General features: G+C 40.9%; 3 protein-coding genes across 5 annotated transcripts; 2 read left to right on the top strand and 1 right to left on the bottom strand.

Annotated features, from left to right (window-relative positions):
* The first annotated feature begins 544 nt into the window (after positions 1-544).
* supt20 (SPT20 homolog, SAGA complex component) lies at positions 545-13,181 on the top strand. 2 transcript variants are annotated; one of them, XM_044370735.1, is made up of 23 exons: positions 545-630; positions 819-854; positions 1,016-1,141; positions 1,827-1,953; positions 2,072-2,175; positions 2,355-2,471; positions 2,634-2,687; positions 3,083-3,222; positions 3,427-3,583; positions 3,854-3,910; positions 4,051-4,128; positions 4,981-5,150; positions 5,234-5,266; positions 5,380-5,491; positions 5,853-5,958; positions 6,641-6,796; positions 7,402-7,714; positions 7,847-7,959; positions 8,395-8,450; positions 9,002-9,112; positions 10,103-10,193; positions 10,914-11,002; positions 12,145-13,181. In XM_044370735.1, the coding sequence occupies exons 1-23, from the start codon at positions 628-630 to the stop codon at positions 12,289-12,291; spliced, it is 2,496 nt and encodes an 831-aa protein (XP_044226670.1). In that variant the 5' UTR covers positions 545-627; the 3' UTR covers positions 12,292-13,181. The 2 variants fall into 2 exon arrangements, with proteins under 2 accessions (XP_044226670.1, XP_044226671.1); XM_044370736.1 differs by lacking the exon at positions 10,914-11,002 and having other exon boundaries at positions 7,844-7,959.
* On the bottom strand, positions 13,098-16,743 carry exosc8 (exosome component 8). The gene is made up of 11 exons (XM_044370737.1): positions 16,673-16,743; positions 16,221-16,257; positions 16,000-16,063; positions 15,838-15,911; positions 15,683-15,728; positions 14,974-15,079; positions 14,805-14,850; positions 14,615-14,711; positions 14,212-14,332; positions 14,009-14,115; positions 13,098-13,312 (listed from the first exon to the last, which is right to left on the bottom strand). Exons 1-11 carry the CDS (start codon positions 16,687-16,689, stop codon positions 13,194-13,196), a joined length of 834 nt encoding a protein of 277 aa, XP_044226672.1. The 5' UTR covers positions 16,690-16,743; the 3' UTR covers positions 13,098-13,193.
* Positions 16,744-17,977: 1,234 nt separating this feature from the next.
* On the top strand, positions 17,978-23,188 carry alg5 (ALG5 dolichyl-phosphate beta-glucosyltransferase). 2 transcript variants are annotated; one of them, XR_006406936.1, is made up of 11 exons: positions 17,978-18,322; positions 18,906-19,074; positions 19,645-19,691; positions 20,042-20,110; positions 20,225-20,317; positions 20,412-20,525; positions 20,638-20,697; positions 20,792-20,943; positions 21,988-22,073; positions 22,554-22,734; positions 22,899-23,188. XR_006406936.1 is itself a non-coding variant. In XM_044371712.1 (10 exons), the coding sequence occupies exons 1-10, from the start codon at positions 18,260-18,262 to the stop codon at positions 22,667-22,669; spliced, it is 969 nt and encodes a 322-aa protein (XP_044227647.1). In that variant the 5' UTR covers positions 17,978-18,259; the 3' UTR covers positions 22,670-23,188. The 2 variants fall into 2 exon arrangements, 1 of the variants encoding a protein (XP_044227647.1); XM_044371712.1 differs by having other exon boundaries at positions 22,554-23,188.
* Positions 23,189-23,312: the final 124 nt, after the last annotated feature.

Raw genomic sequence — 23,312 nt, forward strand, 5'->3', positions numbered from 1 at the left:
CTACAGTCGACCGCTATGCAATCCAGAAGGCAAGTCCATCCTGCTCGTTGAGATTGACGTCGCTTTATCGGTTTGTTTCCCAGACGACGTGACATCATTAGCGTAGCTGGTAACTTGCAGCTTGCCCAGGAACGGGCTAGCATGCTAACGTTAGCCATGTTAGCCTCAACGGTCAGGCGTCAACGAGCTTGTTGCTATTCAGCCACTCTCTTCCCTGAGCTTACAGTCACCAGAGTTCACTAACCCTTGCTAAGCAGTTTTAGCCACTCTGAGACAGATTGTGCATGTATTCACTTTGCTGAACTATTCGGAATATAGTCAAAGGATGAAACAACTTTGATGAGACAGTTTCGCTCGTCAGTCTTCTTAGCTGTTTGTGTGTGTGGCATCTGATTGAGTGCCAGCCAGGTTATTTGGCATCAGTGCTGTCTTAACAACCTGGCAGTCACTCCGACTGTATTTGTGTTTATTTATCTGCCCTCTGCGTTTGTTTGACCATGCTGCGTGCGATACGTCTGCTGTGTTGCTGTGCAGGGTGTGAATGGTCACTATAGGAAGGTGACAGTGTGGGGCAGAAAGGACAGCATCGTCTACCGTCACTCGCCTTGCAGCTGGCGGTGGACCACAATGGTAAGTTTTATCTCTTTCAGGTTTCATTTATCTCTGCATATTCAGTGGACATCCAGTGATGTTTTATGCCAGATGAATAAAATATTGCATTAAAACAAGCACCAGGTCCGGCATAGCTTTTTTTTTCCATTCAGGAGTTTCCATTGTGACCAATTGTGTTTCATTTTACTCTTCATTATTCCCCTCAGCAACAAGTTTTGGAATATGCATTGGATCGAGCCGAGGTAAAACCTGTTATTTCAGTTTTGTAGGTTTGTAGAAAGAGAAAGGAATAGTGTTTTCTTAAGTGTATCCCTGTGCACCTATTGCATGCATTAGGCATTGATCATGCTAGTCAGGCACTATATATCACATTTGTTAATGTGGTGTGTTATCTCTTATTCAGTACATTGTTGAAAGTGCTCGACAACGACCAGCCAAAAGAAGAATATCTTCAGGCGGGAGGAAGAGTTTGTATCAGAAACTCTATGAGTTGTACATAGAGGAATGTGAGAAAGAGCCAGAGTTAAAGGTTTGTATTATATAACTTTACTCTCAGTTATAACTAGGTAATTATAGCTACGCATGGAAACCTTGTTCATTCCAATCTATAGTGAATGGGGGGGGGGGGGGAGTGATTAAACTGTGTTGTTACTGATTTCTAACATGCACAGGTTAATTTGCATTGAATAAATTTAAAGTTTATCAAGGGCAAGAAGTTATAAGCAATAGATTGTTTTTGCAACTTTGCATTTTTTGCATAGTTTGTTGTTTATGAACTGGAATAGGCAAATGAAATGGTCTGAATGTATTTGTTTAAGTTGTGCTGTCAGATTGATAGTAAAATTGGTGTTTAATCAACATGGACATCACCCAAATAATTAAATGTAAGTTATATGGCATGTGCTGTAACAATTCAGTCACAGGGACGCTCCAGGCCCACATATATTTTCAAATATGTGACATATATTTTATTTTATAAAAACAAAACATTGTCAGTCCTTGTTATGTTTTATTTTTAAAGCATATAAAACAGTACTATTACTGTATTAGTACTAGTTACAACCATAACTCAAGGTAAACATGAATTGAAAGCCACAATATATATTTTCTCCTATATTGTTGTCATAACTGTGTGAGATTTGTATTGCTAGTACGAGGGATTTGTCTCATATATGTATGTGTGTTTTGGGGTTTTTTTTGTTGCTTTTCTGAAGAATTTGAGGAGAAATGTGAATCTACTGGAGAAGCTGGTGTCTCAGGAGTCTGTGTCATGTCTGGTGGTCAACCTGTACCCTGGGAATGAAGGCTATTCTCTAATGCTCAGGGGCAAAAATGGGTCTGGTAAGAGAAGTCAATAAAACAATTACCTAAGTCTATTCAGTCAACCCAGTTGAGTTTTTCTGATCTGTGTATCACATTTGCTCCATATGTAACACACATGTTTGCTCTTGCTTACTAGATTCTGAAACCATCCGTTTGCCATATGAAGAAGGAGAACTGCTGGAGTACCTGGATGCTGAGGAGTTGCCTCCTATTCTGGTAGATCTGTTGGAGAAATCACAGGTGTGTATGCTCATCTGCACATATACAAACGTACATACACATGCGCATAAAGCATTTGGAAGATTTTAAAATGTTTTCCATTGTTTCAACAGTGAATTTAAGTTTAAAAATTATGTGATGTGAGATTACACTTCAAGTATCTTGAAGTATACTCATGCAACATGTGTATTGTGTCTCAGGTGAACATCTTCCACTGCGGCTGTGTAATAGTAGAGGTGAGAGACTACAGGCAGTCTGGTAATACCAAGATGCCCACCTATCAGAGCAGACACATCCTGCTGCGGCCAACCATGCAGGTAAACCAACAGAATGTGTGGAAAAGCTCTCTCACATAGGCCGAAACAATATGCAAATACTATTTGAGCAAATGTGATTTTTGACCTGGAATGAGTGATTAACCTACATTTAACCTTTAACTTACAATGGAAATGCTGAGGTTTCTGTTTTTTGCTCTGCAGACTTTGATCTGTGATGTCCATGCCTTGACCAGTGACCACCACAAGTGGACACAGGTAAAGCGTCAGCACGAATGCTATGAAACATTTTCATGAGTAAATTCAGTCATATTTGCAAATATGTTCTTATTTTCCTAGCTCTGTAATAGAGTGCTTAAAGCACATCTCAGGTCTGTAATAGCGATCCAGCCATGAGAAGTGAACATTAGCACAAGTGATTTAAAACACACACATTACTCTTCATATGCAAAACAATACAAGATAAAATATAATTATTTGTCCCGCTTTTTCTATACTCTTTCTTCCTCTGGAGCACTGTTGACACTATTGCCTTAGCCAGTGAAAATGTTCTTGACCATAACATTTGGCTGTCCTCCCCTGTGCCTTGAGTCCTTTTAGCATTAGCACATTGTGCAGGTGTTTTCTGTAGCAATCTTTTTTCTCTGCTTTAGGATGACAAATTACAGCTGGAGAGTCAGTTGATTTTGGCAACGGCCGAACCTCTGTGCCTGGACCCCTCCATTTCTGTCACCTGCACAGCCAACCGCCTGCTCTACAACAAGCAGAAAATGAACACTCGCTCCATGAAACGGTACTTGACGCACTCACACGCTCACCAGGGATGGAGTCAACTCATTTTGAATTCAGTCACGCCAGGAAATAAACGCTCATTTACGAATGTTTTTCTTTTTAGTGAAAGAGCTGAGAATGAAAGTTTGGTGATTGTGAAAAGAAAAAGTCACTTAATAAAAAAATTGATCATTTTAAAGACACACACTCTTTGTTTATATTGTAGGTGTTTCAAGAGGCACTCTAGAGCTGCACTGAACAGGCAGCAGGAACTGTCTCACCTGCCCATGCCACCGCAGCTACGACTCTACGACTACCTACAGAGGAGGAAGGAGAGAAAACCTGTTCCTGTCATAGACCTGAAGATCTCCAAGGTCGGAAACGTAAGTAGTCACCGTACGCCCAATTTGACTAGCATATATACACTGCATACGAAACATACGCTGACAACTATTTGGTTGATCTCACACTATGAAAATTGTTTACCTATGTGTCCACCCACCTGTTTACTATGCGCTGTTGAGAAAAGTCTCTTATCCTATTACAGTATAGGTCAATGCATGCCGTCGTAGTGCCCTCTTATTTTCGCTCATACCTCTCTGTTTTTCCTGTGCTGCTGTCGCCCCGGCTTCTCGGCTGTCATCGATTCACAGTGTGTTGACATGTGGAAGCAGAACAACTGCCAACTAAGTGTACCGAAGGAAATTGATGTAAGTAGCGCAGTGTTACTCTATAACACTGTCACTTAAATACTTGAGCCAACACCGCTTAAAAAGCACTAAACTCAAAGTCTGGCAGTTATAATGTAGCGGATAACAAACCAGATGGATTTGCCTGTATGTTGTTCTAGGTGGAAAAGTACGCTGTGGTTGAGAAATCCTTGCAGCTGGAAGACTCTCAGCCCACTACTGTGATTTGGCCTGCTGAGGTAAGCGTGACAGGAGCATTAACACTCTCTGAGGGTACAGATCAATAATGGCTGTTTGCTGTTAGAAATAGAGAAGGATAAGTTGTGTTTAATGTATAATTACCTACAAAGAAATGACACAAAGGAAAAAGTGTTGTTTCAATCCCCTGCATTGTCCAAAATTACTACTCAGCCTCTTGGTTTTTGCACACAAAAAATATTTTCCAAGTGGTTGAACCAACAGTTTCCTTTTTGATGGTCAGCTGCAAATACTATCGTGCTCAACCCACAAAGCTGCCGTAAATGTGGAACCGCTCTGAATTTCACACATGTTTCTGCATTTCTGGGGGAAAAAAAAGAACCATCCTCAACTGCAGATAGACTGTTTCAGGGACATTGTTTCTTTCCATAAATGGTGCTGGTCTATTTTTCACATATGTCCAGCATACTTCATCCCTCATGAAAGTCAATGAGATGCAGGGTAATATTTTGTGGGTGCTGGGCCCTAAACAGGTGGTTCTAGACACAGGCAGGATCGTGAGACTAGTTGCTAAACTGAACATTAGTGTTTGTGACTAGAAATTATATAAAACTTAATCTTTTCTCTCAGTTTACCCCTTCCTTTGCTTTCTCCTCTTCTGCCTTCTCTCACCCTGCCTTGATATATTTTCTTTAATGTTGGGTAAAGTGAAAAATATTCATGAAAACCAATTTAGCAATACTTTTTCCAACATCTCTGTGTTCAGTCACCACTGAACCATGACTTCATAGCTGCCCTCTTCTGCAGTTTGGCAACAACATGACATGAATTTTATTTCGCATGTCATACAAACCTCCTTCATTCAGCTGTTTTTGTCCACTTTTTACACACAGGAAGTTGTAGATGATTACACGTTTGAGTGTGAGGTCGGGGGTCAAGCCCAGAGGACCAAGGTGTCTATCTTCCAGTCGATGGGAGACCCGCTGGTGTACGGGAAGATCTACTGTGCTAAAGAATCAAAGGCAGAGGAGGACAGCACAGACTTAAAGCTCATACATCCCCCGTAAGGACAACCTCTGAGATAAATTCAGTACACATGACTGAATATAAAACTCCACTCTGAAGTCTCTTTTGTCTCATTCACAGGTTTCTCATAGGCTCAAAGATAGACGCAGACCGGTAAGTCACCTTTGTTTGCTTTAGTTAGGATGTTAATCATTTCAAAATACACGGTTTTAGGGATTTGCTGTTGGAGAGCATGGTATACATGATGTGTTGTATCTGTTTTACAGGTTTCTTACTCAGTACAAAGGAGTATATGAGAGAGATGTGAAGTGTCAGGTCAAAATGTCCCATAACTCAGGCAATGTGGGACAGGGGCCTCCCTCCCCCAACAAAGATGAGGTAAGTGCAGCCATGCATTGGTGAGTGAAGAGTTCGAAGCTTCTCTGGGTTTGTGGAATTTAACTTTTGAATAGAAGCTGAAAGAAATTGACACCTTAACCGGGGAGTTAAAAAAGATGTGGTTCATCTTCAGCTTCATCTTTACCTTTTCTGACATTGATTTTGTTTTTGTTGATGAAACACGGATTAGAATTTCCTTAATAGATTTAACTTAGATTTTTTTTTAAGTAAAAACCATGAGCCTAATGAGCACTCTTAGTTAAAGATTGACCGTGCTCTTGTGATTTGCAGTCTGCATTGTTGAGAAAATTACTTTTGTGATGCACTGTGGCTAACAAACTGCTTAAAATGTCATCCGCAGGGTGATGGTATTTCTCCACTGGTCCAGACGTCTGTGTTGGGAAAAGGGGTGAAGCACCGCCCCCCTCCCATCAAACTGCCTTCAGTATCAGGCAGCAGCTCCTCAGGTACATCTACTACCTCTGACAATGAGAAAGCGCAAACTTGTAGTGGCTTTACATCACCCTAAGCCTAATTTGTGAGCGTGTTTGTGTGTTTCCTCAATTGGAAAAACCTCACCAGTTGGACCATCTATGGTACTCTTTTCACCCCACCAAATATTTTGAATATGAAAGGATCAAATTTGCACCCTTTCTCCTGGTGTTTGTTGGAAAGGAATTCTGGAAATCATAGAAAATTTCAAACCAAAGTAGACATGACAGGTTGGTGGGAAAAAGGTGAACCCACCAAACCTTAAATGGCAACACAAAAAACTTCTGGACTGCATCAAAAATCATAGTTTGATTCACTTCAGCAGCGCAGAAGTGTCAGGGTTACATTTTTCCTTTCGTGGCTAGCATTGAGACTGCAGGGGGATACTCAGGTCAGGTGGGGAGGGATTGACCCTGCAACACCTCTGGTTACGATCAAGGATCAAGACCAGGGCAAACATATATTGTGTAATTTACTCCAACAAGTTTATGAAGTTCTTAAATACGAAGTTATAGGGTTATAAAGTTATATTGCACATGGAGGGCTCTGTGTAAAATTGCCTCCTAACCAAGATGGATCCAGATCTGTTTAATACTCCCTGTTTATGATTGTGAAAAGGGTGCAGTATAGTATTTCATCTCCTCTTTTTTTCATCAGGTAATCCATATAGTTCCCAAACCGCCAGTGGTCTACTCAAGTGTCCTACACCCCCTCCAGCCAAAAGCCAGTCTCTGAACAGGAAGCACTCAATGGAGCTGGGTCAGGTGGGCTTGCTGTCGCCCGCCTCCCTCTCCCCTATGGGCTCCACACAGAGTGAGTACAGCCGAGTCTGACTAACCGTTTGGTTGCTCGCTTTCATCAAACACAGTTGTGAGAATTAGTTGTGTTGGAATGTCTTCCATCAGCTCCTTTCAAGGCTTCCCAGTTTTCCAGCATTTGGGATTTTCTTTGACAAATTATGAAAAATGACTTTGACAAGGGTCCAAGTCTTAAGAAATATGGAAGAGGACATGAAAAGCACAAAACTACAGAGACGTTTCTGGACTTTAACAAGAACACAGAACATTGCATCACCACAACCTTTTTTTTCTTTAGTATTATGCGTTTTAACTAAAACCATCTGTTGTCTAAATTGTCACAAAACAGGGTGAAGTTTTGACAGCTTCATTATTAAAAATGTAACTTTTTAGCTGCATTTCAGGAAGATTAACTTCCATTAAGCCCAGCAGCCATTGTCATCAATTTAGCCACAAAAAAATTAAAAGAAAACATTTAATATACAGAAGTGTATAATTATATACACTCACTCATTATAATGTAATTTTATAAAGCTTTATAGGCATCACCTTCAATAGCAAGATATTGTCTGCGCTGTCTTAAATAGTTTTGTCTGTTTTGACCCATTTTCACCATTTAAGGATCGGGGACCCCCAAGCCATCCACCCCCACACCCACCAACACGCCGTGCTCAACCCCACACCCCGCCGACTCCCTCAGCGCTCCTCTCTCGGTGACCCCGACCCCTTCAGACCCTCCCATGGTTCAGAGCCAGTCGCAGCCCACCCTCCTCACGCCTTTCGCCCAGCAGCAACTGGCTCTAAGTCAACCTCTGCCCGTAATGACCATTCCCCTGCCCACCATGGGTACATCCATCACCACGGGAACCACCTCGTCGCAGGTCATGGCCAACCCTGCAGGGCTCAATTTCATCAATGTGGTCAGCTCCGTCTGGTAAATATTGAACCGTCTTTGATATCTGTTCTCCACTTGAATCCTCAGCTTGTGTTTTGTGTCATTGTATCACAAACAGAACGATGCCACGCTGTCACTTTTCATGACCATCATTTGTTGTCTATGTAGCAGTCCTCAGACTTTGATGAGTGGCTCTAACCCCATGCTGGGTCCAGGCCTTAACTTGAGTGGAATCCTGCCATCTGGAGGCCTGATGCCCACCATGCAGTCCACAGCACAGACTGGTAAGAGATTTCATTGCCATGCCCGCTTATGTATTACTAGTACTATAATTAAATAAGAGCAGTTAAGTCCAGCTGGGGGACATTAGGGTGATGAAGTGAGCATGGAGACTGCCCCTCAAATGAAATCCCCATGTTCTTTTGCATGATAATTAATTCCTACAAGCTACAGGACCCTGACCTTTGAATGGCATCCTAGAACATAGCCAGCCATTTGAAGCAAACCAGGAGCATGTGAGAATTTACTGTACTGCTGAAGGACATTTCAGAGGGTTTGAACATATTGGCTGTTCGGGGGAATCAAAAAAGAGACTTTCACTTAAAAGACAGTCCACCCATGTGACCACAAAGTGACAGCGCCAACCTTTTGGAGCCTGCAGGAAAATTCTCAGTCTGTACTGTGCTGTCTGGTAAATGTAACTCTGATGTGTGTTCCAGGGAGTCCTTTTGGCCTGAACAGCAGTGCTGGGTTGAGACCACTGAACTTACTGCAGGTATAACTCGGCAATAATGTTAGTAGCATGCACTGAGTATATGTTGTTTAGAGACTCTGTCCCAATCCTGCACCTTTTGTGGAATAGCAATGAGCTGTGTGTGAATCAACTGCACAGCTTAATTTCCTCACACTTGTTTTCCTGTACTTCACTGCATATGCCATCGTTAACACCTTTATTTCAATTGGTCTAGTGCCATGAGGGCAAAAGCCTTTCCTGGTGGAGGTCAAGGAATAGTGGCAGAAGGAGTAATAATATATTATCTGAACACAAAAACAGCCTGCTTGTTGATCATCGCTTGTCCGATCCCCTTCATAGCCCTTTTGTAGTTCTGATATGTTGAAAGTGGTAATGGTTTAGTCACCCTGTGTTGTTTGATTGCTTTTGTTAATTCTCCCCTTTCCCTCTTGTTTGTTTTCGCTTTTTTTGCGTACATGTGCATCATTCTACTCCATGTGCATCCCTTCCTTCATCCTCATCTCCGTGTCTGTTACTCCCCCTGCTTTTTGTTTGTTGGTGTATCTGTGTGTGTGCGCGTCTTACATCTCCAGATCCCCACTGGGCCTCTCATCTTTAACTCTCTGCAGCAGCAGCAGCTGTCTCAGTTCTCCCCACAGCAGAGTCAGTCAGCCACCTCCAGTCCTCAACAGCAGGGGGAGACGGTAAGTCACACTTTGCAATACACATGGACAGACTTAACAAAATGCATATTAATTTGATGATTCTTTCATTTAGTGGTTTTGGACAGTTTGAGTTGAGTAATGTTTAGTGTTTAAGGCAGAAAGACTTATAGTGTCTTCTGGGTAACTACACAACAGTATGTCAGAATGAAGTGTACAGAGGAAAATGTTTGGAGTCCACAAAAACAGATTCCTTCATAGAGAAACTGAGAAATATGTAATAACCAAGACTAGCCATTTATCAACAAAACTGTGTTACCTGGCTTGGTTAGGGCGGTGTTAATTAGCCAAGAAACCAAAGTCAGTCATTACAGACCCTTACAAACCTGGGCTGTATGGAACAGAAGTCAGAAAATTAAGCCACAATAAAAAAAAAATAGGACCAAAAGCGTATTGACAAATATGGCTTTAGAGCAAGAATTTGAAATCACTCGGGTCACCCAACTAAACTCCAGGCCTGAGTCTCAAAGGAAATTCTGTGGAATGACTGCGTGACAGCTTTCAAGATACTCTTTGACCTACAAGAGCAAGCTTGAACAAATTTGCAAGGAAGAACGGGGGAAATCCAGCAGTGCCGGGCTGATACTGATGTATTCAAGAATGCGTTTGATGAGAAGCCATAACCACCGCCAAAACATCTCATAACCACCTAATCACACAGGGCCTTCACTGTTCTGGACCCTCAGATGGGAATAAGCAGTATCATATTTTAAAAACTATTTTTTTCACGGTGTTCTTTTTTTGTTTTTATCTCTGATCTCTTATCATCTTCAACATTATTTTGCTTTGTAAAATACTTTGAATCCAAAAACATAGTGGTGTGCTCAAGAAACTTGTGCAAGTGCCTGAAGTTCACTTTCTTTTGAGAAGTGCTAAACAAAATACAGCTGGATACAAGTGTTTAACATTATGGGGAGGCAAATGTGTGACGATTACCTCGCTGTCTTGTGTTACCTTTGACTTTCTTCGCAGGGCGAACAGGGGTCGGACCAAAGTTTAGGAAACCAGCAAACAGCGGTCATCAACCTGGGAGTCGGAGGCTTCATGTCTCCACAGGCAGCAGGTACGACCCACACACCAACACGCAGACAACCAAATACACACTAAACCCTCACAACCCTCTGTAAAAACATTTCTCTTCGTCACCTAACCTGTTTCAAAAACAAAATGACACCATGCCACTAACTAGTACTAATAAGATACATTTTACTAATGTATTTATTATTGTAATTACTGTACAGTAGGACTCATTGTCTTTAACTAAACCTGATCATTTTACTGAAGTTAGCCATTATCCCTCTTAATGGAGCATGTAACAACTGACAGGAGAGTCTCAATTTCCCCCTCTACTCTGCTACATTCTCCTTTTTTTTTCTTTTCATCTATTGTTTTTCTTTTGCCCCCACCCTCATTTCTTCCCCCCTTGTCTTCCTGTCTTCCTTTTCAACCTCACTCTCGCCTTTCCCGGCTCACCCCGTTCATGCTTTTTACCCATAATCCAATGTCTATGCACACGGTCATTTCCCTGTGCCTCCCTGCAATGTTCCTTCTCTTTCTTTCACTCCTTCTCTTCTCTTTTTGTGTGGTTATGCACCCTCACCACCCCCCCACCCCCACCCCCTCCTCCTCACTGTCCCCCCTTTTTACCTGAATGTGCATTTTCTATCTTTATACTTAACTCCATTCCTCCTTCTGCTTCTCTCACTCTTGCTGTCACATCCTCCCTCTGGGGCTCCCTCTCTCCCCCTCCCCTCCTCCTCCCCTCCCCTCCCCTCCCCCTTAGTGCTGTCCCAGTTGGGCTGTGGGCTGGACGGGTCAGGGCCCCCGCTGCCTTCTCCAAGGCTTCAGCAGCAGCACCAGCCACAGATCCAAGTAATACAGCAACTTTAACATCTATATACACATATACATGTCTGTAGGAGCCAAATACTGAGGCAGTGGATAACTTTCTAGGAAAATAGATTCAACTCTGCCTTTATTTAGCTTTATTTAGTGCATACTTGTATGTCAAAGAATAAAAATAAAAGTTCTAAGAAGCTGAATTTTAAAGACTTTGAATATTTGAAACACTTAAATATTGTAAAGAAGCATTGAAGAATAATGAAAACATACTTTAGTCTAAATCTTTACTATTTTCTTCACCACTTGCCTTCTGGAATTTGTTTTTTTCTTTGTTGTAGATCCACACCATTTACTCCATTTTGTGTTGTATGTTTGGTTAATATGTTGTTTGACAAAGAACACAGCAGTCCCAGTACTCCCAGCAGCCCCAGACACCAGAGCTTGTCGCACTTTCCATGGCAATAACTAACAGTGTGTCGAACTGGGAGGCATGTTCTTACAAAGCACTTAGCGATCGGGTACATACTGTTGAAACTTTGCTGACTGCATCATGACAAATTACAGATGATAGGCTGCTACACTGTAAGCATGAACCGTAAGGTGTTAAAATACTTTTTTTTTTTTTTTTTTTTTTGCCCAGTTGAAGTTGCTGACTTACTCAAAGCAGAAAGCACGGTTGCTAAGCTGCATGTCTGTTGTTGCTAAGGTCACAGCCAATAATTCTTTGTGTCTCCAGAACGCCACTGGTGCTGCTTGACTGTATCCTGCCTCACTCCCCAACACACCCCCGACCTGCCCCGACTCTGTATCTCTCTACCTTCCTCTCCCTCCCCTCTGCAACCCATTAACCACTCTTCTGTGTTTCTCTGCACACTCCTCTTGTATGTCGAACCAGGCTTTAGTGTAGCTTCACTAATCCAACGCCACTCATAGACTGTCGACAACATACTGTAAAGCATTTCGCTGGAAATCTTAAAGGTAGTCTGATTCCAGTTTTCGGTGAGGGACTCTGCTGACTCTTTACCCCCCCCTGCTGCAGATGCTTACACGTACTACTGCCTAAATAGAAGATCCACTGACAACAACATGCGTTATCTTGCTTGTAATAATGTACTGAAAGACCTTCTGATATTTTTTTTATTTTCTAATCTTTTTTTTTCTGCACCGGACAGTTGCAATTCTTGCAGCACCAAATGCAGCAGCAGCAAATGGCTATGGGAGCAGCAGCTCCTCAGGGGGGAGCGCCACGTCAACATACCGCCAGCCAACCAAGAAGTAAGAGGAAGAGAAGCACGCCGCAACCCCTCCCAAAGTCATGACAGACTAATATCACACTAAAAACCCTTCCCCCCAGCTACACAAGGACGTGAATGATCCATACTGTGCTCTTTGTCTGCCTCGTTGTGGAGACTGCAGACAAAAAAAAAATGACTTTTTTTTTTTTTTTTGTCCTTTCTGTTTGTCTTTTTCTAGCTGACGAATTTGTATGTAATGGTTGTCAGAGGTTTTGGAGAACCAAAACTGTGTCCACCATAGAGGATGGGGTGGGTTTTTTTTAGAACAGGGGAGCCCTACACTTAAAGAACCTTTAGTGATATTTTTTGAGATGAAACGGAAAAAGATGGTTCTCGTAGGTAGCAGGCTTCCACAATAATACATTTCCCCTTCAGGAAGACTTTTCTCTATGGAGGCCCTGTGGACTGAGAGGATCGTTAATGCACATTCTCAGAGGATTCCTCGTGAGCCTGCCTGATCCTCCTGCCTCCGCTTGTTTGACCCCGGTAGAAACTGCCCTTTAAGCACGGATCCCAGCTGAGCTTACTGACACCAAACCCTCCACCTAACCATTACATGTGAAAATGCAAATTCTGATCTTGGAGTAGTGCCTGGGGGCAGCTCTCTACCTCTCAGTCTGTTGGAAGTCTTTCGTCTGTTAGCAATCCCGGCACAGGGCTCAAACCGAGGACTCGAGATCAACATGCAAGACGGTGTACCTGCTTTTGTACAGCACATTTTGAAAAGGCATTTTCCTTTTAATTAGCTCCGGAGCCATGAGCGTATTCTTACATCAACTGAGTGTGTGTGTGAGACATTTCTGGACACTGAGAAATAATTTTTTAAGCAGTCTTTGTCAGCAGTTTTATTGTTATTAAAAAAAAAAAGAATATATATTGACAGTGGAAAATACAGCTTTTAGATAAAAAGCGTTGTCTGGGACTCTTTATTGTGCCGTCTTCACACTGTGTATGACTTTGTCAATGAGTTTCTGGATCTCTTTCTGTCGTGCTGTCGCGCGGCTGATAAACTCCTGCAGCTTCTCCGCTGACAGTGACGTCCCACCTAAGCCAGAGGGGAAAGATTAACAGTGATAACTTTTTTTTCTCCTTTCCATTCAACCTGACAGAAGACAAGTTTATATTATTTTTCTTGATGCCTACATACTACTGTTTGCCAGTTCTACAGTTGTAATCGGGATTCTGACTGACCACCATCCATTTGAGACTGAAAGAAAATGTTTAGGAAACAGCTGACCAAAGAAAAAAAACAAATCTACTCAACTAAAACTCACTACATGACACTATCTTTAAAGGTGCAAGTGAAAAAAGAGATGATTGACAGAGATGCTTGAGCACACTGCTGCCTCCAAAGCTCTGTGAATTCTGTTAAGTGCCATTTTCATATGAATCTCTATAGAAATGCCAAAAACCAGCAACAGAAAAAGGACACAAGTGAAAATCTACGTATTCTATAAAGATTTCAAGACATCTAATGCTTCAAAATTGGTACAGCTTTTTTAGTTTTTACTAACAGCTCTGATTTAACCTTTTTTTTTATGTTTTCTGACTCTAAAAATACTACTGAACTGCATACAGATGTCGAAATTAAGTCAAGATAAATTGGACCAATTGTAGAAAAAGAACTTGAAAATGGGGAGCTCCTGTTGAGTTTTTCTTTGTGTGATTGATAAGGAATTGGAATCACACTGAGTATAGGCGATACAGGGAGAGGTGAATCATCACAGACTTTGTTTCTGACCTGGTTTGTGTAAAGAGCAGAGTCGACCTTCTTCGTCCGTCACCACGGTGAGCTGAGCGGTCGACAGACACTCCTCCTCAGCTGTGGGGTCTACGATCAGTATGGAGCTGCGCAGGGAGGATTAACACAAGATTTACATCACACTTGTGAACGCAGAATACAGTTTTTATCCTGGTTAGACAAACTGAAAACGATTCACTTACTCATCAAAGATACAAAAGGAGGCACCGACTGGATGTTTGTGAATTTGCAGCCCTTGTCTCTTTTCTAAATTCACTTCTGGTCCACTTGTCTCTGTGTTGATGGTGACCTCTGGGAGTTGTGCTGTAGGGAGCAGAGAAATTGTGAAATTAATGAACTGATAAAAAAAAGCAGCAACAGAGATGGAAGCTCCTTCTGGCCAACACCATAAAGAATGAGTTCACTAGATGACATGCAGAGATAAATAATTGTGGGAAAATCAATACGCTTACTGGATGAAAACAGAAGAATACCAAAGGTTTACATTACAATCACACCTCTGTGTTTCTAGTCATTTATGAACTCTGAAAGGGAAAAAAACTATTTGTTTTGGCTTGAATCTGTTCAGTTCTCTGCAGCACGTACTGTTCTTCAGGGCAGCCAGCAGGGCAATGATACAAGCATCCAACAGGTTCCCATCGTAGTCGAGACACATGATGTCGCAGTACAGCACCCAGCAGAGCTACAACCAGAACGAGCAGAATCAGGACCATCGATCCAACATTCACAACAATCTGACTGCACCAGCGTTACATGCGTGTTTTTCTGGACTTACCTTTCCTCTTTCAATGCACAAGTCCTCTGTCTGGATCACTTCAGAGCTACAACATCCATATAAAAACAAACTTAGGGTTAGTAAAAGCAGTGGCAGACTTTAGGTGAGTCAACACACCTGATGTTGCTGTGGAATGAAAATTTAAGAAATGTGGATAAGTCAGTCGTACCTCTCGATTACATCAGCGATGAATTGGCTGGCGGATTGGGCTTGTTCTCCTGGTGGGCCCGGCCGAAACCGAGAGGAACACAGAGGCGGCAGATCCACGTTGGGTACTAGCAAAGATGAAATGTTACTGAATATTACTACTTTCAATATCTACTCAAGCTGAGGCACACAAGGTGAAAACATTAAGTAACACAATTTTTGTTCCTGGATAGTAGGTGTTACTTCCTAATTGCATATGCCTAAAAAGTATAGAAAATTGCTGTTATTCCCTTCAAACTTTGCTTTTGTGATGGGAAACAGAACATTTGCACATTTTCATTCATATAAGTCAGAAAAACATGAAACAAAATGAATGTGTTTATACTAAAGTTATACAAAAGTGACCACGAAAGATTTAGAAGAGAGTAGTTTTTCTGAGATTCATGATTATACTGTGAATCACTTTCATATAGTCTCTCATCATCATATCCAGCGATTCTTATGCTGTTTTTTCTGACTTTATATGAATGAAAATGTACAAATTCACCTGTTTTCCCATTGGAAATAGATAAATATAAATCAAGAGGCATATATTTTTGTTTGAATGAAACAATGCCATGGAAAACTGTCACTGAAGTCAAAATGTCCAAAAAGCTACAAATATAAAAGTCCATATTCAATCAATATATTAAATTTTCAATCAACATCTGATACCCTCCTACCGTACTCACCTATGTAACCTTTTCCTGGTGCCTCCACTGTAGGGTTTGCCAGCTCCTGCATATAAAGACATGCAACAAAGTGAGGCTTTGTCTCTTCATCATTAAACATCTGTTCACTTCATTTAAAAATGAAGTCTTGAACAGCTGCATTTACGATCATTTACCGCTTTGATCCCACAGATGACTGTAGTGTTTCCAACCTTAACCAGCGCTGAGCCGTCTGCTGTGGATATGGAGCCTGAAAAGAGCAGCCAGACAGATAAAATGATGAAAACACAGTTAATGCATCATTTACTGTAGAGATGATCATCAACACTGTGCCTCACCTATGTTTAGTGTTGTTGCTCTGAATTCTGACAGGTCCCGTCCATCAGGTCGACAGTTTTCTTTCTGGAAAGGAGGAAAAGTTTGAAGATGGTTAGATGATGTTGTATGACAGCAGTGACGTTAACGATTAATTGCAAATCACATCCGGTAACTCAGCAGATAAAGCTTATATCAACTGTGAGCTGAAGGCGGACAAATGTTTAGTGTTTTAATCACTTACCAGGAAGCTCCTGTGGTACTCCAGAGGCTCAGCAGTCCTGCAAGTGTTAAAGTTGACAAGAAAAGGAAGGAGGAAGAAGAAGTTATTGGCTTACAGAGGCTGAAACAGTCATAGATTTACTCATCAGTAGTGACGGATGCTGCTCATTCGCTTGTTATTCAGAAATAAACAGTTACAAACTCCTGCGATCAGATCAATGACAACAGGACGGGATGTTGGCTGTTTTTTTGTCTTGGAGCAGCTGAACTCTTCAGCAGTCTGATACATAGTTTATGTATTGACACAGTTACACTGAGCAGCAGAACAAAATCCGGTTCTAACGAAAACCTGCGTTGTTTTTCTAACGGTAGTCAATGATCAGGTTTAATGTAGCGCTGCCGATGGATTCATTTAGGAGCTAAAGATAAAACTTCTTTTAAAAAATGTGTAATTTTCGATAAATACACTCTTACTTGAAACCAGCCGCCATGATGTTTTGATTGACCACATGGGTTTGGTGTAATGCTACGGTAGCCGGTAGGATGAAACACGCCAGTTTCAAATGTGATTCCGCTAACATAAATGCACCTTACATTTATAATAAATAATAATAATGATGATGCATTAAATGTGTACTGCACTTTTCATTCGCAGTACCGTAAAAATCCAATCTCCACAAACAGGATCGATCGGCTAGATTGGCTTATCGAAACAAAATATCACTGTACTCCAAATATTTCAAATATTAAAAAACATTTTTTGACAGTTGGGTTAAAATAATATTCTGCTGGTATCACAGTTGGTTATGTGCTCTCAGGCCTACACTGAAGACATTTGGTATTCCAGTAACTGCATGAGCAGATTATTTGATGCAATACATTCAAGTTTTTTTAAAAGACTGCTGCAAAGTTGATTTGATTTCATTTATCTGACAAACCCATTTCTAAAGAATAGAAGCAACATCTCAATCCTGTGGATTTTGTGATATTGGCACAGAAATAATTATGAATGTGGAACTTTCTCGGATTGATGTGGAACATGTCTGGATTTTTTTGTGGGACTAAGATTCAATTACAGAAAAGAGATGTATTATATTGTATGATAAAAAGACAATGACAGAAGTCATTATATTTTTTATTTAAATGGTGAGTTTTATATCCATAAAGGTAAATGATCACCAGTACTAGGTGAGACCACTTATGCAGTGTTTCACAGTAATGTAAAGTCTTGATGGTACTCTGATTCTCCATCCATGGACAAAATATTTTCTTTTCTTTTTTGTGTATTCTTTGTGTTTTGAATGACTTTGTACAAACCAAATGAAGTTGTTAAAAAATATAGAAAAATAAATAAATAACTAAACAACCAATCTTTTCAGTTTTTACAAGCTTTATAATCTTAATTAAGGATTCAGAAATGTGTGTGACAACATATTTGTAGTTGCCTATTTGTATAAGGAAGTAGGAGTTCTATCTATCTATCTATGTGAGTGTCCCCAGCACACTAGTCAAATGCAGAAAGGATCCTCGAACTAACACCTAAATTGAATGCAGCTTCAATTAATGTCATTAATTGCACATGAGCCCTTTATGCATGCCAAAATGTCTGCTACTGTGTGAAAGTTATTCCATGTTTCATCTATCAAGGTTTAATAAATTGTCTCCTCAGTTACACATACTACAATTGAGTTCTTGCTGTCGTTTCAACTCCTGTCCACTAGATGGCAGCACGTGCGTCACTGCGGGCTGCTCGCTGCTCTCTTGCCTCAAACTGATGATGTGTCGCGAGAAGAGTCACTTCCACTTCCGCGTCGCCGTTGTGTTCACTTGTGATTGGAAGTGGAGTTCCCTGAACTGCCCACAGAGTAATGGAGATATAAGGACTCTCATTTAGTGTCTCGCTTTCTAATCAGTCCTGTAAGCTTGTGTTTTCATTAAATTTCTGGAAAGTCCGACCACCGGCTGTGGGACACGGAGGAAAGCAAAGAGGAAACAAGCTAGCTCTCAAGCTAGCCGCTTTGACTGGTGGGCTGTCAGTGATTGCAGGGAAACTCATGGAAAATGGATTGTCTCTGTGAAATAGTACAAGCCTTGGTCGCGTTGGCAGCTCTAGCTTTGATTGTGGTAAGTAATTACAATGTTGAGTAAATATTGTGTTGTCAGAGAGTTGTTGAAGCTTCTTGTAGCAAGTGTTTTCTATGTAAGAAACCTTTAGGCAATTGTGAACTACAGTCTTATTCATCCTATACCTTACCTTGATTTTATGACACTTCCTCTTTGAATTGCTTCTGTTTATAAACACTTAAATTAAGTTGTGTATTCTGAGGGGGAAATGCTCCAAAGCAGCAAAAGAAAGGTGAAAAACCAAATTCTCAGAAGTTAAAACTGAGAAAACGATAAAGTATTAAATTGAAGCACAACACATGATAACGACACCAAAAGTTCTTGCCCCAAATCATGACTGCTGTGCCTCTGCTCTGCTACATTATAGGCCTCAATGGAAGTTGTGTCATACAGGTTTAGTTACTGAAGATATTACACATTATATAAATAGTTGTAAAAGATTACATGCAATCAAGCATATTTCCTGTATCCATTTCTTTTTTTTTCTTTTTTTTAAAGTTTATATATCTATGTTTAAAAACTGTAAAATATACCTGACGGCAAGAGTAACCGGAGTGCCATTCTCATTTTTCTTCCCTTTCAGGTGCTTGTAATAGCACACGTCACTGCCGGGATGGTGAACCTGACACGCCACGAGAAGGAGAAATACTTCCTCACCGACACAGGAGAGAAAGAGCTCTTCCCCAGTCTGCATGATCCCCACTCCAGAGACCTCTCTGTGGTGATCCCGGCGTATAACGAGGAGCTCAGAAGTGAGTGATGAGGGGAGGGTAAACCCAGGTTTCTGTCTAGAACGTCTGTGCAGTAACTTGATGACAGTGTTGCAACTTTTCATTATCGAGAAATATTGAAAAATTGTTCTCACTATTTCCCAAAGCCCATGTTGACATATTCAGATTCCTTGTTTTGTCTGACCATTAATATAAAACCAAAACATATTCAGTTTCTTAAAGGAAAGGACAAAAAAACCCAGTAATTATTCACATTTGAGAAGCCACAAGCAGTACATTTTTGGCATTTTTGCTTACAAGATTATTTCTCTGTCAGTAGACCAATTCATTCATTGACTGATCATTTCAGTGATAGTGACATTTGCTGTTGATGCCTGCAGATACAGTAAACTGTTAAAAGCCATGTTTACCATGTTTACAGGACATGTATAGAATGTATAAGTCTGTGTTTTAAAGACCTAATATTTTAATTTCCTCATTGAGCAGTTGAATGAAACACAGTTTACTCTGTGTTGGATGATAAATTCTGCACCATCAATTGAGGAGTAAGTGAGTAAGATTCTAATATGTGTGTGATTGTGTCATTTTCAGTGCCTGTGATGTTAGATGAAGCTATGGAGTACTTGGAAAATAGACCTGTAAGTACTCAACCTCAAATGGGCAGCACTAAATTCAATCTTAATCATAGTAGTTTGATAAAAGAATGATGAAAACGGCACGCCCCATCTCTCTCTCCCTTCATTTCCTATCATTTCTCCACTGTTGCTATAATAAACGCATGTAATGCCAAAAAAAAAGAATGATGAAATCAATGACCAACAAAGGGAAACAGTTTCAACAGAGTGGAGCATCCTCTGAATGCCGAGATGGTCAACAAAACAAGCTTATGACTGTATCTGTTATTCTCAAAGGTGCCAGTAGGTGGCAGCATTTAACTGGAAAAGTGCCTTGTGTGATACAAATCCCTCCTGTTGTTTCCTTACTGCAGAAACAGCACCCCTCTTTTACCTATGAGGTCATTGTGGTTGACGATGGCAGCAAAGACAAAACCACAGAGGTAATTTTTGGAAATATTTTCCCAAGAGTTCTATTTTTGCTCCACTCGCTTTTTTTCTCAGCTAAGTATTTCAAAGTGATACCAACAGAAATTTGTTTTGTGATGTGCTGCCAGGTTGCTTTGCGCTACACAAGGAAGTACGGTGCAGATAAAGTGCGGGTCCTGACGCTGGTGAAGAACAGGGGGAAAGGAGGGGCTGTGCGGATGGTGAGATTGTAGCTGTCAAACCCATGTGTGCAACAGTATGCTGTGCACTTCCTGTTGATATAACATTTGTAAGTTTTGTTTGTCTCTTTTAAAGGGAACTCTGAGCTCCAGAGGGAAAGTCATTCTGATGGCAGATGCTGACGGTGCCACAAAGTTTTCTGACATTGAAAAAGTGGAAGCTGGCCTTAATGACCTCAGTCCTAAACCGGTGTGGTGGTGCTCTGTTTTTGTTGTTCTGTCTCACATATCCTCATGTATAATGTATTAAGAGAGGGCGGTACGAGTGTGACCATCCTAAAAATGCCCGTCTGTCTATGCAGGAGAATATGGCAATTGCCTGTGGTTCCAGAGCTCACCTGGAGAAAGACTCAGTAGCTCAGGTAATTGTCAGTCTTTTTGTCTGCTTGGACACCAGACTATTGTAGACTATGCCCCTTTAAACATTAAGTGACCACTGTCGTGTCTGTGCCACAGCGATCCATGTTTCGTACATTCCTTATGTATGGCTTTCACTTCCTGGTGTGGTTCTTTTGTGTGAGAGGGATCAAGGACACACAGTGCGGCTTTAAGCTTTTCACACGTGAGGCTGCGCTCAAGACCTTCTCTTCTCTCCATGTAGAGCGATGGTAAGGACTTGCTTTCCACCACGGACACTTAAAGCTTCAATGTGATGCCGCAGTAATGGCTGTCATGTGCCTTTGTGCTTAAAAAAATGTACAATTAACCAAACATTAATCTGTATGATGTTAAAAAAAAATATGCCAATCACAAGTTTTCATACTGTCAACTAAGGGATGGTTTAAAAATGGCTTCTTGAAACAGGTTTTAAGAAACATGTTTCTAAAAGTGCAACCAGCTAACTGGTGCTTGAATAATTTTCAGTTATTTCAGTAATTGAATAATGAAGTGCTGGTTTAAAGGCAGTGCACATCCACACAGGTGTTTTCAGTTACTCCTGCTAATAAAACATAGTCAGGAGCTATGCTTGGAATTCCATAAAGTCACAAAACTCCCATGGACCAATAAGAATGATCACAGGGTAAGTTGTCCCGCCCTAACAGGGGCAATAAAACTGACAGGAGAGAGGGAGATGTCAGTCAAGCCCAGTTTGTACCCGCCCACACAATCATGAGAGGTCTAATCACCCAACACAAGAAAAAACACCTGTGTGTGTGTGTAGACTATAGGTGTGAAGGGGTTTAAATATTGTCTGATGAAGCTTGTTATGACTATAATGTGCTGGGAATTAACACATTTAGTGATAGTAATATGCTGCCTCAATAGCAAAAACAAGACCTTTTTTGATATAATACTGTATAAACATGTTTTTTTCTGCAATCCTGTTTTTCATGAAGTAAAAACAAACCATCCTTCTTAAATGTTTAATATCTGAACACAAGCAGTTTCACAATAACCTTTTTCTGAATAAAATAATCTTGTAATTAGATAAATAAAGATTTTCTTGCCTAAACATTCTGATTGGAGTCAGGAGCTATCTAGTCAAAGAATGAGTAAACAAGATTAAGAGTCTGACTAAACATTCAATGGCAGCTTTTGAGATTCTTCAGTACTCAATATTTTGGTCCTTACCAAAAAAAAAAGTACTGATGTTCTGCACTCAGTTGTAGTGTTTTGGCCAATGTTGTGCACTTTTCTCTTTCCTCTCACAGGGCTTTTGATGTGGAGCTCCTGTATATTGCCCAGTGTTTCAAAATCCCCATAGCAGAGGTGGCAGTCAACTGGACTGAAATAGAAGGTATGTATTTCATGGACATCTGTCCACCCACGATGCCACTTATCCTTAGTTCTATAAATATGTCTGTTGGATATGTTTGCTGTTTTATTTCTTCTAGTCATTCCTTAACATTTTGCCAATGATCGCATATTTTAGATGTTATCACTCGTCAATCTATGGAGGTGTTATTCCTTTCAGAGATTATTCTCTTCTTCTTAATTTGTTTTACTTGCTTCTTCTTGTTTTTGACTGTCAAATATTTACTGTGTGAGTGTTGCTTTCTTTGATGCTCCTCCACTTCCTGGCCTGAGATTCATAAAGCGTCTGTCTTCCAACTACTTACCTAAGCTTACTCAGTGCTGCTGTGATAAAGACTTTTCTGATGGAGTTACTGAATGGCCTAACAGCAGTAAATGTCAGCAAACTGGCATATTTCCACTTCCATTTGCACAGTAAAAGCATCAGTTGAGAATTAAGTGCCTGTGCGTTTTGCTCTGCCAGGGTCCAAGCTGGTCCCGTTTTGGAGCTGGCTGCAGATGGGACGAGACCTGATTTTCATTCGCCTGCGATACATCACTGGGGCCTGGAAGCTGCAGTCACCACATAAGACTGACTAGCCAATCAGATGAGCCCTCGTATCATAGAGACAGCCTATGATCGGGCCGTCAAACCTTTGGATGAGGTGGGATTCGCGGCTGTGTACGTCATTCACTGTAATCAACGACAAAAGAACAAAGTAGAGTATTTCACATCCATTGCTCTCCAGATGTTGCCTCTGGATGTGAAGTAAGGACACGGTTGCAAGTTCCTCATGATCCTGCCTTTCTTTTTTTTTTTTTCATTCAGATATCGGCTTGTGATGGCCACCGTTACGCGAACGTTTCTGTCGCCACGGCTTACAGAAGGCCTGTATGACTGATCCGTGTACTAAGTTACTTATTGTTTATATTGTGGCCAATCAGTGAGAAAGTCTTGTAGTAAAATGTGGAGGATCTGATCATCTTTGTCTTTTCTGATTCAGGAAGTTAGAATGAATGTTATTATTATAAAGGGAGGGATTGTATTTTTAAGGTAACTTGACTGTGAGTTGGTGTGCTGTATGACTTGAACCAAAATAAAAAAAAAAATAATGTCAATGATTTATGATCTGGAAATCATTATCATTCTACTAACAATGTTTTGTTTTTGTTAAAAGCTTTGTTGCAGAGTTGTTGACCACTTAATCCTGAGCTAATAGAGATCTGCTGAGGCAGGTTAAGG

The sequence above is a fragment of the Thunnus albacares genome, chromosome 13 (genome assembly GCF_914725855.1).
Source record: "Thunnus albacares chromosome 13, fThuAlb1.1, whole genome shotgun sequence".
In the NCBI taxonomy this organism is placed as follows: Eukaryota; Metazoa; Chordata; class Actinopteri; order Scombriformes; family Scombridae; genus Thunnus; species Thunnus albacares.